This window comes from Danio rerio, chromosome 11 (assembly GCF_049306965.1).
Source record: "Danio rerio strain Tuebingen ecotype United States chromosome 11, GRCz12tu, whole genome shotgun sequence".
Taxonomy (NCBI): domain Eukaryota; kingdom Metazoa; phylum Chordata; class Actinopteri; order Cypriniformes; family Danionidae; genus Danio; species Danio rerio.
Window position 1 is genome coordinate 11535212 of NC_133186.1, and position 13966 is coordinate 11549177.

General features: G+C 35.9%; 1 protein-coding gene across 2 annotated transcripts in view; it reads left to right on the plus strand.

Annotated features, from left to right (window-relative positions):
• Positions 1-13966, plus strand: part of ly75 (lymphocyte antigen 75) — a 72566-nt gene that overhangs the window by 34336 nt on the left and 24264 nt on the right. For both annotated transcript variants that reach the window (XR_012387027.1, XM_009305864.5), the window contains exons 8-19: positions 7-164; positions 264-374; positions 2397-2485; positions 5014-5183; positions 6766-6974; positions 7055-7197; positions 7312-7393; positions 7523-7594; positions 9137-9260; positions 10589-10624; positions 10715-10884; positions 11437-11504. Coding sequence is in view for 1 of the 2 variants with exons in the window: in XM_009305864.5 (XP_009304139.1) it covers positions 7-164; positions 264-374; positions 2397-2485; positions 5014-5183; positions 6766-6974; positions 7055-7197; positions 7312-7393; positions 7523-7594; positions 9137-9260; positions 10589-10624; positions 10715-10884; positions 11437-11504 (1432 nt within the window). In the remaining variant the exon portion in view is untranslated. The remainder of the gene's footprint in view (positions 1-6; positions 165-263; positions 375-2396; positions 2486-5013; positions 5184-6765; positions 6975-7054; positions 7198-7311; positions 7394-7522; positions 7595-9136; positions 9261-10588; positions 10625-10714; positions 10885-11436; positions 11505-13966) is intronic.

The following is a 13966-nucleotide window of genomic DNA, read 5'->3' on the forward strand; positions in this document are numbered from 1 at the left end:
TGGCAGATCTGAAGACAGAGGTGTGGATTGGTCTTTGGGGTAATGGAAGCACCTCAGTCTTTGAATGGGTCGATAAAGCTCCAGTCTCTTTCACATACTGGGCCAGAGCTCAACCTCCACCACTGCTACCAAATACCATCAACTGTGTGTACTACTCAGGAGAGGTGTGCGTTTCATCACACAGCATTTGAATAAAGAGTTAATATAGCAACATGAGCATTGTCCTGAATATGATGAGCTTCTTTCTGCATGTTTGTTTTCAGCATCATACGTGGTCTGTTTCTGACTGTGATAAGCCACGGGCTTATATGTGTATGAGGAACTCGCAGAATGTGAATGAAAGTGCAGCAGAGGAAGGCTGTCCTCCAGATGGGGTGAGTGATCATTATGCAGCATGATTACATGAACAACAGTATTCTAATATTAAAATGATTAATACTGTGATTAACAATCTTGTCATGTAAACAGAGTTTTAAGTGACCTTAAAGGGATAGTTCACCTAATGATGTAAATTCATCATCATTTACTCACCTTCTTCTCGTTTCACACTTGTTTATTTCTCTTGAGCAAAAAAAAGAAGATATTTTGAAGAATGTTTGAAACCTGCAACCATTGAATTTTGTAATAAGAAAAAAAACAGGTTGTCTGCGGGGTCTTAATAAGTATTAAAAGCTGATAAGTGAATTTAGAAAAGCCCCTTTTAATGTATTAAAATCTCTTAAGTGCTATTTTACAAGGCATTAAATTTTGTATAGTTTTTGATTGTATAATGTGTGCTAAAGTTTGCTACAGTTTGCCTGAATTTAGTCTATGAATATTAAGATGCTTTGTAGTTTATGAAATCAATAAAATATTGCTAGATTTGACATCACACTTCTTTGTTTAGTCCAGCAAGCAAGGCAACACTATTATTTCTGCTGTTCTATTGACCTTATTCTTCAATGCGGAAGTGCACTCGATTGTTTTAGAACGTTTGATTTAGTAGCATATAGGACAAATGACTAGGAATAATAAACACAAAAAAAACCCATTCAAACTACTTGCTCTACAAACAAGTGTGTTCATGACAATACAGAAAAAGCAGAATAACATAATAAGAAAACATCAATTTGCAATATCAAGTTGCATAACAAGCTGTTTTTAATGTCTAAAAATGAATGGAAGTGAATAAGACTAGAAGTCTGGAGCCAAAAATATTCTCAAATGTGCCCACTCCTACGCGAAGAATGAGGTCAATATATAATCATTATTTAGTAAATATATACTGTAATTTAAAATGTGGCCAATGAAAGGTTGAAACCTAATGTGACAATGATGTTTTAAAATATATGAAAGGAGTCCTAAAGGTATTGAATTTCTGTCTCTAATTCATACAGTTGAAGTCAGAATTATTAGCCATTTTTTTCTTCTTTTTTAAATATTTTCCAAATGATGTTTCACAGTATGTCTAATAATATTTTTTCTTCTAGAAAAAGTCTTATTTGTTTTGTTTCGGCTAGAATAAAAGCAGTTTTGAATTTTTTAAAAGCCTTTTTAAGGACAAAATTATTAGCCCCTTTAAGCAATTTTTTTTTCTTTATAATCTACAGAACAATCTAATGTTATACAATAACTTGCCTAATTACCCTAACCTGCCTAGTAAATGTAGTTAATCTAATTAATGTAGTTAAACCTTTAAATGTCACTTTAAGCTGTATAGAAGTGTCTTGAAAAATATCTAGTAAAATATAATTTACAGTCATTATGGCATAGATAAAATAAATCAGTTATTAGAAATGAGTTATTAAAATTATTATTTTTAGAAATGTGTTAAAAAAATCTTCTCCCAGTTAAACAGAAATTGGGGGGGGGGGATAAACAAGCAGTCTAATTATTAGGGGGGGGGGGACTAATAATTCTGACTTCAACTGTGTGTGTGTATACACAATTTGACTTACCTCCAACTGTTGACTTACATGGTTTTTCAGGATGTGTATATATATATATATATATATATATATATATATATATATATATATATATATATATATATATATATATATATCCTGAAAAACCATGTAAGTCAATGGTTGAAGGTAAGTCAAATTGTGGTGGGAACATCAGATGGCGTCAGGTGAGGGTGTAATTATGTTTCCCATTAGGTAATCTATGTATTTTGTACTCCGTTTTACATCTAAATATAAAACAGGAACATGAAAAGAGTATTGTAAAAGCAACTTGTATAAATACCTACATCATAATATTGGGTTATTCATAATAATATAATTATTTTGACTACTGATGTCTATTTGAACGCATCTGTTGACTGAAATGACTATTGACGAATTCTGTGTAATTTCGTGAAAATGTAGATGGTGTTTGTGCTTCATGTTGTTGTTTTTTTTTCTTCTCTCCAGAATTGGAAGAGACATGGTGATGCTTGCTATACAGTGGACACTAATCTAGTGTTCTATAAAAACAGCTGCCACATCTCCATTAATAACAGGTAACTATTTACATGTATTCGATTAGCACACCCTTAAGATGTTCACACTTAAGTCTGATTTTTACTTCTGCTTCGAGTAATCGCAGTATCCCACAGCACACACCTTCTATATAACTGATGCCATAGTGAGCAGTTGCAGATAGTGGGGTCTTCTGGGTACCAGTGTGTTATTCAGTTGAAATGTCTTTCTATGTGGTTGCCAGTTTGTTGCTTGTGTGCTCTTTTGTGGGTTAAGGTTTGGTTGCTAGTGTGTTGGTATGTGTTTTATCAGGGTGTTCTTTATGATTGACAATGGCTGCGTTTGAAATCACCTACTACTCAGTAGGTACTACATTTGAATTTACTACACGACCGTTAGAAAAGTATGTTCTATACAGTATGAATGTGAGCAGTATGATTGGAACTCGGATGTACTGCATCTGTTATTTTGTCATGATCGCGTGACCTACCCGCATCGGTTGCATACATAGATTGTAAAAGATATGGATGTAGTATCCGTGACATCACCAATAGATTTCTGAAGAATGCAAAAGAAGCTACAAGTAGGCGTGGCTAACCATCAACGTTTTGTTCACAAGTCATTGCACTGACCGCAGGATACCAAACAACGGCAACGAGGTGGACCTACAGACTTAGACAGGCTTTTCTTATGGGGAAACACTTAATACTTCATGACCTGTGACCTGTTTGTGTTCTGACCACATGTGCTTGGTTGTGTACAATATTATGGTGTTTAGTCTTTTAAAAGCACTGTTCTAATACATTGAGCCACTGAACATTGTTTTTTTTTAAAAGTTTTTCTACAGGAGCAAACTGCAAATGACTTCCAAACACTTCAAATAGAGTCTGAGTTAGTAAATGCAAGAAATCCAGGCATAACACTATAGGACAACTTTTCAGAGGACTGTTCTACAGCCTACAGCTAATCAATCTGTCAGATTTTGGAGTGCATTAGAGGTCTAAAGAAAAATATAAACGATTATTTATCTTAAATAATAAATACATTTATGATAGGGTATAGAAGTATTTCATTTACCTGGAGGTCACGTGAAAGGTTTTTAAGCACAATAAAGTGCACACAGCATGCCATATCATCTGGTAATTGTAAAAAATGATTCCAAAAGCAACTGACTGTGTAAAGCCACAAAAAAGAAAACAAAAATACGATGTATATGTCCAGTTCAGTGGCTAATCAGCCGGAATCAGCTGAGGTGAAGTGTCGGCTACCAGCGAGACCTATCTGTCACTCAATTGGCCACGCACTTGAATATGCAAACTTAATATAACCTAATATAAATGAAATGCATGAGTTCTAAACAAATTCATCCCCTTACAGTTGTCATGAAGGGTAATATTAGCTAAATGAACCAAAATCGTTCTTTGTATCAGGCTGTAAACGCCTTTTTTCTGCTGTAAACTTGGCTATTTTAATAGTGGGCTCAATAGAAATCTGCTTTATTATGGTGCCAGGACTAGCTAAATGTTTATGAATTGCAGTTTCAGTTACTTCCGTATTTGCTTCACAAGGGAGAGCAGCAGGTTGCCGCTTGGTTGCGTTGCTTCACTCCCATTCATGAATTTCTCTTACGAAGCATCATGGTATAGCGTAGCGAGCATCAAATGCGCACTTCAGAAACTTGTCGGAAGTAGTAGACAATCAGGGTATTTCTCGCATACTCGACATACTACTCGGCTGGCATACTGATTTTAACGTACTATATTCACCTTATTCTCCGCGAACTTTTTATCCCGAGACTACTGATCTCATTTACATCCTTTCATTTTTAGAGGTTAAAAACAGATTTTCTTATTTTATTATTCTACTTTTTATGTGTAGTCATGCAAACGCTTGTTTGTAGAGTAAGTAGTTTGATTGTTTTCTGCTGTTTATTATTCCTATTCATTTCCCCCATAGGCAATTGAATCAGAAGTTTTAAAACAATCGCGAAAGCGAATGCACTTCCGCATTATAGAATACGGTCAATAGTGTTACGACCTCAAATATGGAGGTATGTGATATTGGACCCAGCCAATGTGTTGCTGAACAGGTTCAAGGATTTTTTGGGTGTCACTGTCACTTCCCAATCAGCGGTGTATTTGCCATTGTGTTGCTATGTGGTTGCTAGAGTGTTTCTATATGGTTACCAATGTGTTGCTATGCCGTTTTTCTGTGTGGTTTTAATGATTAACTGTGAGTTATACAGTTTCTAAGGTTTTCTAGGTGGCAGTGTGGCAATCAGTCAGTTTGTTTGTAGGCAGATTGCAGGTGTTCTGGGTTGTTAACAATGTGTTGCTGTGTAGTTTCCTTGGTGCCATTAGGATCTTGTTCACTTGGTATTTCTGCGTGGGTGCCTGTCCGTTGATGTGTACTAGTAAAATGTTCTAACGGTACTAGATAATCTTATATTCAGTTGCTAGGTGGCTGCTTACTTGCTTTCTTTTAATCATTAACATTCATGAAGTGCAGAATTATGTTTGAGATTATTTAGTGCAAATAGTCACACTAAAAAGTTGAATACTGTCTTTAGATTTGAACAGGCCTTCATTAACAGTCTCCTGAAAGAGCATATCAGCACCGAGGTGTTGTATTTCTGGACCGGGCTACAGGACTCTAAAGGGTCCGGGGAGTACCAGTGGTTCAGTCAGGATGAAACCGCAGATCAAGTCACTTACACCAACTGGAAATGGCTTGAACCAGGTAATTTGTTGTAATTTGAGAATATCTTAACCAGGGCTTGACATTCAAAGATCATTAATTTGACTGAGTAAAATTTTTGTGTTTTTCATTATTCTGCAGCAATATTTTCACCAGCTCCTACTGTTATTAAATTGCATCCCCTTTAATTCAAATCAGAAAATTTGTGATATATACTCCTAAAATTGATTACCAAAACATGTCTATATAAAATGCTAAATTTTCCTTAGGGAGTCTATGAACCATGTCTCTATGAATGTGTCATTGAATCATTAACTCACTTGATTTGTTTAAAAATCAAAAGACAGAATAATTCTGTTGGTAAATGCTGCAGTGTTTGCTCTGAGATGCTCGGCTTTTCTTCTCTGAATAGTTTGGAACCAGTAACAAAAAGAACATTCAACATTTACAATGAAATCTTAACATGTAAATAACGTAATGGTACCTACTTGTGTAATAATAATAATAATAATAATAATAATGATGATAATTATACATTTTTAATTTGCAAACATGCTGATATTCTGAAAATGTCGATCTCTTGGTTGTCATGTTGTTAACTAGTCTCTATCATCTCCTTCACACAGTAAGTAGTAGTAGTATAATTGCAGTACCAAAACAACACCACCTATCAAAAATGTACTGGCAATTTCCAGAAACGTCTGCATATGTATGAAAGGGGCTTATCACATGCTCATAAAAACGTTGTCCACAGTGTTCGTTCTCTGAGTTTCTGTGCATGTTCATTTGTGCTTGCTTGTTTTGAATTCAAGCTTTTCTCACATAAAGACACTCTGTGTGAGCCTGCACTGGAACAACCTTTATTACCGTCAATACATTATGTATTTTTAAATCAATATGGCTGACACTCATTAAGACTTTCAACATCGGCCCATGTTTCTTTGCCCCAAAACATGACTCATCACAGCATGATTTAAATGGTTAGTTTGGCCAAAAATGAAAAATTCTGGTATTATTGTTATCACTATTACTCACCCTTGTATTGTTCCAAACCCCCAAGACTTTTGTTCGTCTTCAGAACAAAAGTTAAAGATATTTTAGATGAAATTCCCTTATTCGTCATAGACATCAACGGTCCCGATGTTTCAAACAGAGGAAGTTCTTTCATGAATGTACGCCTTATACTGACACTGAGGAGTGAAATAAAGTTGTTATTTTTGCTTTTACTTGTGTTCTTATACTCTTATTTTAAACGGGAACTTTGTTATTAATAACACAACTTGAAGTTTTGGGTGAACTGTACCTTTCAAGAGTTTCTTTCATCATTCACTCACCCCTTTACTTGTTTCAAACCTTTAAGAGATTCTTTCTTATCTTTAACACAAAGAAGATATTTTGAAGAAAGCTGGAAACCTGTAACCATTGACATCCATAATATTTGTTTTGCCTACTATGGAAGCAGTTGGTTACAGGTACATCTTTCTTCAAAAATATGCTCCACTGAAGAAAGAAACTCATAAAGGTTTTTAGCCACTGGAGAAGAGTAAATAGTGAGTAAATTTTCATTTTTGTGAAACTTTGAGTTTGAATTTGACTTTAAATGTTAATGTTTTTTTTTTTCCAGCTTCTGCTGGTGGATGTGTGGTGATGTCTTCTGGCAATCCTTTGGGGCGATGGGCTGTAAAGAACTGCACTTCGTTCAAGGCTGGAAATATCTGTAAGAAACCCATAAAATCGAAGGTCCAACCCATCCCAGACCCTTTTGTGCCAAACCCCAATGCTTCCTGCGCGCCTGGATGGGTCTCAAGAGAAGGCCTGAACTACTGTTACAAGGTTTGTTGAGGAGATATTCATCTCAATCCATTAAAAAGGAGGCAAAGAAATGAAGACACTGAATGTGAGTTAATCTGCAGGTGTTTCACGAGGAGCGTTTGACCCGGAAGCGCTCATGGGAAGAGGCAGAGCGTTTCTGTGAGGCATTAGGTGGTCACCTGCCTAGTTTTACTGAGGTTAAAGACATGGAAGCCCTACATTTAATCTTGAGAAACTCTGTCAGGTACAGATTTCTTTGTATAAATCTCATTAATACATTCTCCCACGCACTCGCACACAAATCCAAAGGCTGTCAAATGTACTGATTTTTATTTGTGCTTTTTGTTTTCTTGTGCAGTAATAACCGTTTTTTCTGGGTGGGACTAAATCGGCGAAATCCAAATACCAACAATAACTGGGAGTGGAGTGACGGGCGTCCGGTCAGTCACTAACATGTGATTTTGCTGAAAAAACAAAGAGATAAATGAGTTGTGATTAGCACCATTATTTGCGTTGTTGATGTTTGAAATGTGTAGGTGTTGTCATTTGTTTCTGTTGTTTGCTGGCAGGTCTCCATGATGATCTTTCCTGAGGAGTTTAAAGAAGATGATGATTATAACAGGGACTGCATTGCGTTTAAGGTGTGATAAACATGATCGCCTTACAGTACATTGCTTGATCGTTGACTTGTTGTAATTTTAGTTCAATAAGAAACAGAAGAAAGGACACATGCTATTCTGCCTTCAGGTTTTGACTAGTACAACATATAGGTAAAATGTTTGCTCGCTTAACTCTTTTTTTTGTGATTAAAAAAGGGCTAAATTGGGAGATATAAACTGTACATTAAAAATTCTGCATTTCTTTCTTGCTATTTGCAGTTTACACTTTACGGCTTTGAATTTTAATCTCACAAGTCAATCTTTTTTCCTCTATTTTCATATATAAACTTCTTTTAGAACAAATTTGCTGTTAACAGACAAGTCTGAATTGTGACATGTTGCAATTCTGAGTTGTGTAAAGTAATCTTACAGTTGGAAGGGAAAACAAATCATTATTTTGAGAAAGTCAAAGTTATCTGTTTTTTTATTTATTTTTGAGGCAGAAATGTACCTTCTTACACAGTGAAACTAGACACAGAATTATTAATAATTTGAGTTGAGCACTGAACACTGCAATAAAACACTAATTTCAGGCAACAAACTTCATCTAAACAATCTTACATATAACACTGATCTGTAATATAACAAAAAAGTAGATAAACTAGTGAACTACAATGCATTAGACAAATTTATAAATAAATAAAAAGATGGGTTGCTGTTTACAAAACATAGTTTCAACTAATTTCTTTTTAATCTAAAAGTTAAAATGGTAGTACATTTAAAGATAACTTACTATTTACTTATAAAAACGTAAGTGTAGTGATTACTTGATTCCAAAATTTTCTTTTTTATTTATTTGATTTTTATAATATAAAAAAAAAATTTAAGTTAACAAGAAATGCCGCGTTATAGCTACTGAATTTTAGTGCCGTGCACTCCAAAAGGTTTTGGAGGTTGCTATCTGTTCGAAATAAAAATGAGCTGAAACAACACAGTTCATGAGTTTTTTTGGGGGGGAGGGTTAACTCAATTGTTTTATGTTCAATCTACTTAAATTTGTAAAAACGAATGAGCTAAATTAGTTTCTTTGTGTTGTTCCCAACACAAATCAATTGTGTGGAACCCAGTAATTTTCACAGCATGTATGTGTATAATGTTTACAACTTAGCCGAGGATCGACCCAGCCACCTTCTTGCTGTGAGGCGACAGCACTACCTACTGCGCCACTGCGTCGCTGTGTTTGATGTTTATTTCAACCGAATGTATAAATGTTGATCAGAGGGCAGTTATTGGCCCAAAACAGCTTACCGCTGTTGGAAACAAACAGCAAGTCAATAATAAGAAATCTAGAGTACAGCACAGCATGACCTAAATGTGGCCTTCGCCATGTGTTTGGGAGCAGAAAGAGATCAGAATGTGTTTGGGAGCAGAAAGAGATCAGAATGACATTTACTGTATGGATTGTATGCAAACAGGATTCATTTACTGAAAAACAGACCAACAATAGGATTTGTAGGACTGTTTGAATTCGCAGAGCTTGTTATAATTTTTACTGTGTTTTTTGTTTTTTTTGTATGTGATCAGACTATGAAACCAACCTACAAGCCGTTTCTCTTCCTTCTTATCCACAAAGCATCTCCACGGCCTTTTTATCCCAGCACCTTTCATTGCGATGCCAAACTGGAATGGGTGTGTCAGATACCACGAGGTAAACGACACCCAACACTTCCTGACACAGTTTTCAGAATTTTCGCTACCTTTGTATCAGAATTGACGCATTTCATTTGGAAGTTATCAGTTCTTGTTCCAATAATAAAAAAATAAATAAAAAAAATAAAAAAGGCAGGTTTGGAGTAACATGAAACTGGAAAAGAAAGATTTTAATTAAAAAGAATTTAATTAATTCATTTGTCATGCCAATAAAGCAATTATTTAATTTAATTTAATATAATTTAATATAACTTAATTTAATAGAAAGAAAGAAAGAAAGAAAGAAAGAAAGAAAGAAAGAAAGAAAGAAAGAAAGAAAGAAAGAAAGAAAGAAAGAAAGAAAGAAAGAAAGAAAGAAAGAAAGAAAGAAAGAAAGAAAGAAAGAAAAAACTGACTTGGCTATTATATATCTTCAACATTTGTCATGCCAATAAAGCAATTATTTAATTTAATTTAATTTAAAGAGAAAGAAAGAAAGAAAAAGAAAGAAAGAAAGAAAGAAAGACTATAGTAAATTATAGCAAATATGATAGTGTTTTTAAACCATATTTTAGTAAAGTGTATTATACTGTTTATTATAGAACTTGAAACACATTGTTATTGATTGCTGCAGCATAATATAGTATTAACTATAATAAACTGAAAAAATAGATGTAGTATACTTAAGTTTTTTAACTATAGTAAACTACTATTTACTGTAGCATAATATTCCATATAGTCAAAAAACTTAGAGTATTGGGTTAGTTGATTACATACAGTTTTTTTTTATTGGCACAGTAACTACCACAATATATGAATTCAAGTGAAAACTCTATTTGCTTTAAGTTACTATAACTTAAATAAATCATTATTTACCATATTTATAATGTTTTAACACACTGCTAGAGGGATTTAAAGGTTGTGTGCACTAATATGCCATCATTTTTTTAGCATATAGCTAACACAGTTTACCATGTTAATATTCCTTAAAAAAATTATAGGCTATAGATATTCATGAATATTATATAAAGTAAATGATTGTTTTAGTTAAACCTTTGTAACCACAGGCACCCATAGTTTAGCTGCACTAGTGTGACTGATATTTGAAGTAAAGCTGTTGTTACACAAATGATGGCAAAAGGCCAGGGTTAAGATGGTACACTAAAACCATGCATGATTTAGCCTACTTTAGCATACTAGCATGTTTTAGTTAATAGTATGCTACTAGTCTAGAATGTTTTGACACTAATTTAGCATAAATTAACATTAATCTAATTTATTATGTTTTTACTATTTATTATGTCAAAACAAAAAGATCTGTTTCATCATCTTTATATAATTCTTTAGGTCAAACTCCAAAAACCCCAGAATGGTACAACCCAGGTAGAGTATTCACTTCAGATCAAATGCTAATATTTCATGCATGATTTTTGTGTCAACCTGTGACCCATTTCTGTGTTTCACTACTTACAGATGGGCACCATAACACATCAGCTTTTATAGATGGCCAGGAGTTTTGGTTTGTGACGGAGCCGAAGTTGTCTTATGAGGAGGCTGTGTTGTACTGCAGCAGCAACAACAGCAAACTGGCCTCACCGGACACCTTAAAAGCAGCCCTCCATCTTCAGGAACAGATATCTGAGGTACTAGAGGGGGCAGACATTTGAATTACAGGAGAGCAGTCTGAAACTGTAATTAAAGCTTGAATGTCCTCAAAGACCAAACAAAGTGTTAGTGAGGTCATCAAAAAGAGGCCTGTGCATTGTAACATGTAAATGCTCCAAACAGTACAGTAAGCAATAAGAGGACTGTTCATGAATCACATACATTTAAAAAAATTACATAATTTAATTAGTTGTTTAAAGAAATATTTCATTATTTAAAAATGAAATTTTTATCTACTGTTTACTACATTTTGGGGTCAGTTTTAATGTCAAAAGTTCAAGGGAACCTGTATTTCTGAGTGTCTGAGCCCTTTAAGAATCTGTCAGTTCCTTGAAAGGAATATTTATAAAGCTAGAAATTTCAAATTCATCTCTACATATGCATACACATTATATCTGCAAGAAGTCTGAATTTACAAATCAAATCAAAACACCTGTACTAAAACCTTTCAGTGTAAATGCTTACTGTTACATTTGATTGTTCGTGATGGCCAGATATTAATGTAGATTTTAAACAATTTGTTGTTTTAGCATTCAGGACCACATTTTATAAGGTGGTGGGCAGACCTTCGTTACCCTGGTCCTCATGTTCCCTTTATGTAAGTTTTGTTTTGTCATACCTTAATCATGCCATATATCCAGCTTTTTTGTTTCCTGTATAAATATTTGGTAAAAAAAAAGAACATTTGAAAACTACCAGTTTCTCTGGATTTTCTCATTTTAAAGAATACACATGTCAGATTATAGTTGAATTAAAAGTGAAAAAAGTATATGAAAGTGTGTGAAAATAATTAGAAATTAAATGTATAATATTATACAGTGCATTTGGAAAGTACTCGTACTGCTTCACTTTTTCCACATTTTCTATGTTAGAGCATTATTCCAAAGTAAATTTTATTTATTTATTTACTCAAAATTCTACACAAAAATACATAATAATAATAATGACAATGTGAAAACAGATTTTGTGAAATTGTTAAAAATTTATTAAAAATAAATTATGAAGCCACTCCATCAATATTTTGGCGCAGTGTTTTGGGTCATTGTCCTGCTGGAAGATGAACCATCGCCCCAGTCTGAGGTCAAGAGCACTCTGAAGTAGGTCTTCATTCAGGATGTCTCTGTACATTTGCTGCATTCATATTTCCCTCTATCCTGACTAGTCTTCCACCTGCTGCTGAAAAACATCCCTACAGCATGATGCTGCCACCACCATGCTTCATTGTAGGGATGGTATTAGCCTGGTGATGAGTTTTCTCCAAACTACTGGCATTCACTCCAAAGAGTTTAATTTTAGTCTGATCAGACCAGAGAATTTAGTTTTTTATGGTCTGACAGTCTGGTTGAGGGCAGTTTGCTGCCGAGTGGGACGCGGCTGGGATGAGAATCAGCACCTCCAAGTCCGAGGCCATGGTGCTCCACCGTAAAAAGGTGGTTTGCCATCTCCAGGTTGGAGCAAAGTCCTTACTCCAGGTGGAGGAGTTTAAGTATTTCTGGGTTTTGTTCACGAGTGAAGGAAGGATGGAACATGAGATTGACAGGCAGATTGGTGTAGCGGCAGCAGTAACGCGATCGATGTACCGATTCGTTGTGGTGAAGAAGGGGCTGAGCCGAAAGGCAAAGCTCGTGATTTTTACCGGTCAATCTATGTTCCTACTCTCACCTATGGTCATGACCTTTGGGTCATGGGCGCACTCTTATGGACAGGGTGAGGAGCTTGGTGACACCCGGGAGGACCTCAGAGTAGAGCCGCTGCTCCTCCACATCGAGAGAAGTCAGCTGAGGTGGCTCAAGCATCTTTTTCGGATGCCTCCTGGACGCCTACCCAGGGAGGTGTTCCAGGCATATCCCACCAGGAGGAGGCCTCGGGGAAGACCCAGGAAACGCTGGAGGGACTATGTCTCTCGGCTGGCCTGCTAACGCCTCGGGATCCCCCCAGAGGAGCTGGAGAAAGTGTTTGGGGAGAGGGAAGTCTGGGGTTCTCTCCTAAAGCTGCTGACCCCGTGACCCGGCCCCGGAAAAGAATAAATAAATGGTCTGAGAGTCCTTCAGATGCTTTTTGGCAAATTCCAGGCGGGCAGTGGCTTCCGTCTGGCCACTCTATCATACAGGCCTGATTGGTGGATTGCTGCACAGATGGTTGTCCTTCTGTAAGGTTCTCCTCTCTCCACAGAAGAACACTAGAGCTCAGACAGAATGACCATCGGGTTATTGATCACCTCCCTGACTAAGGTCCTTCTCCCCCGATCCCTCAGCTTAAATGGCTGGCCAGCTCTAGGAAAAGTCCTGGTGGTTCCAAAGATCTTCCACTTATAGATGATGGAGGCCACTGTGCTCATTGGAACTTTCAGAGCAGCAGATTTTTTTCTGTAACCTTCCCCAGCCTTGTGCCTTGAGACAATCCTGTCTCAGAGGTTCACAGACGATTCTTTTGTCTTTATGCTTGGTTTGTGCTTTGACATGCACTGTCAACCCTGGGACCTTATATAGGCAGGTGTATGCCTTTTCAAATCATGTCCAATTAACTGAATTTACCACTGGTGAACTCTAGTGAAGCTGCTGAAACATCTCCAGAATGATCAGTTGAAACAGAATGTACCTGAGCTCAATTTAGAGCTTCACGGCAAAGGCTGTGAATACTTGTTCTACATGTGATTTTAAATTTTTTATTCATTTATTTATTTTTTATAAATTTGCAATAATCTGAAAACTTTTTTTTTCACATTGTCATGATGGGATATTGTGTGTAGAATTATGAGGAAATAAATTAATTTACTCCATTTTGGAATAAGGCTGTAACATAAGAAAATGTGGAAAAAGTGAAGCGCTAGGATTCATTCATTCATTGTTGGCTTAGTCCCTTTATTAATCCAGGGTCGCCACAGCGGAATGAACCGCCAACTTATCCAGCACATTTTTACGCATCGGATGCCCGTCCAGCCGCAACCCATCTATGGGAAACATCAAAACACACATTAACACACACACACACTACGGACAATTTAGCCTACCCAATTCACCTGTACCGCATGTCTTTGGACTGGGGGAAACCGGAGCACCC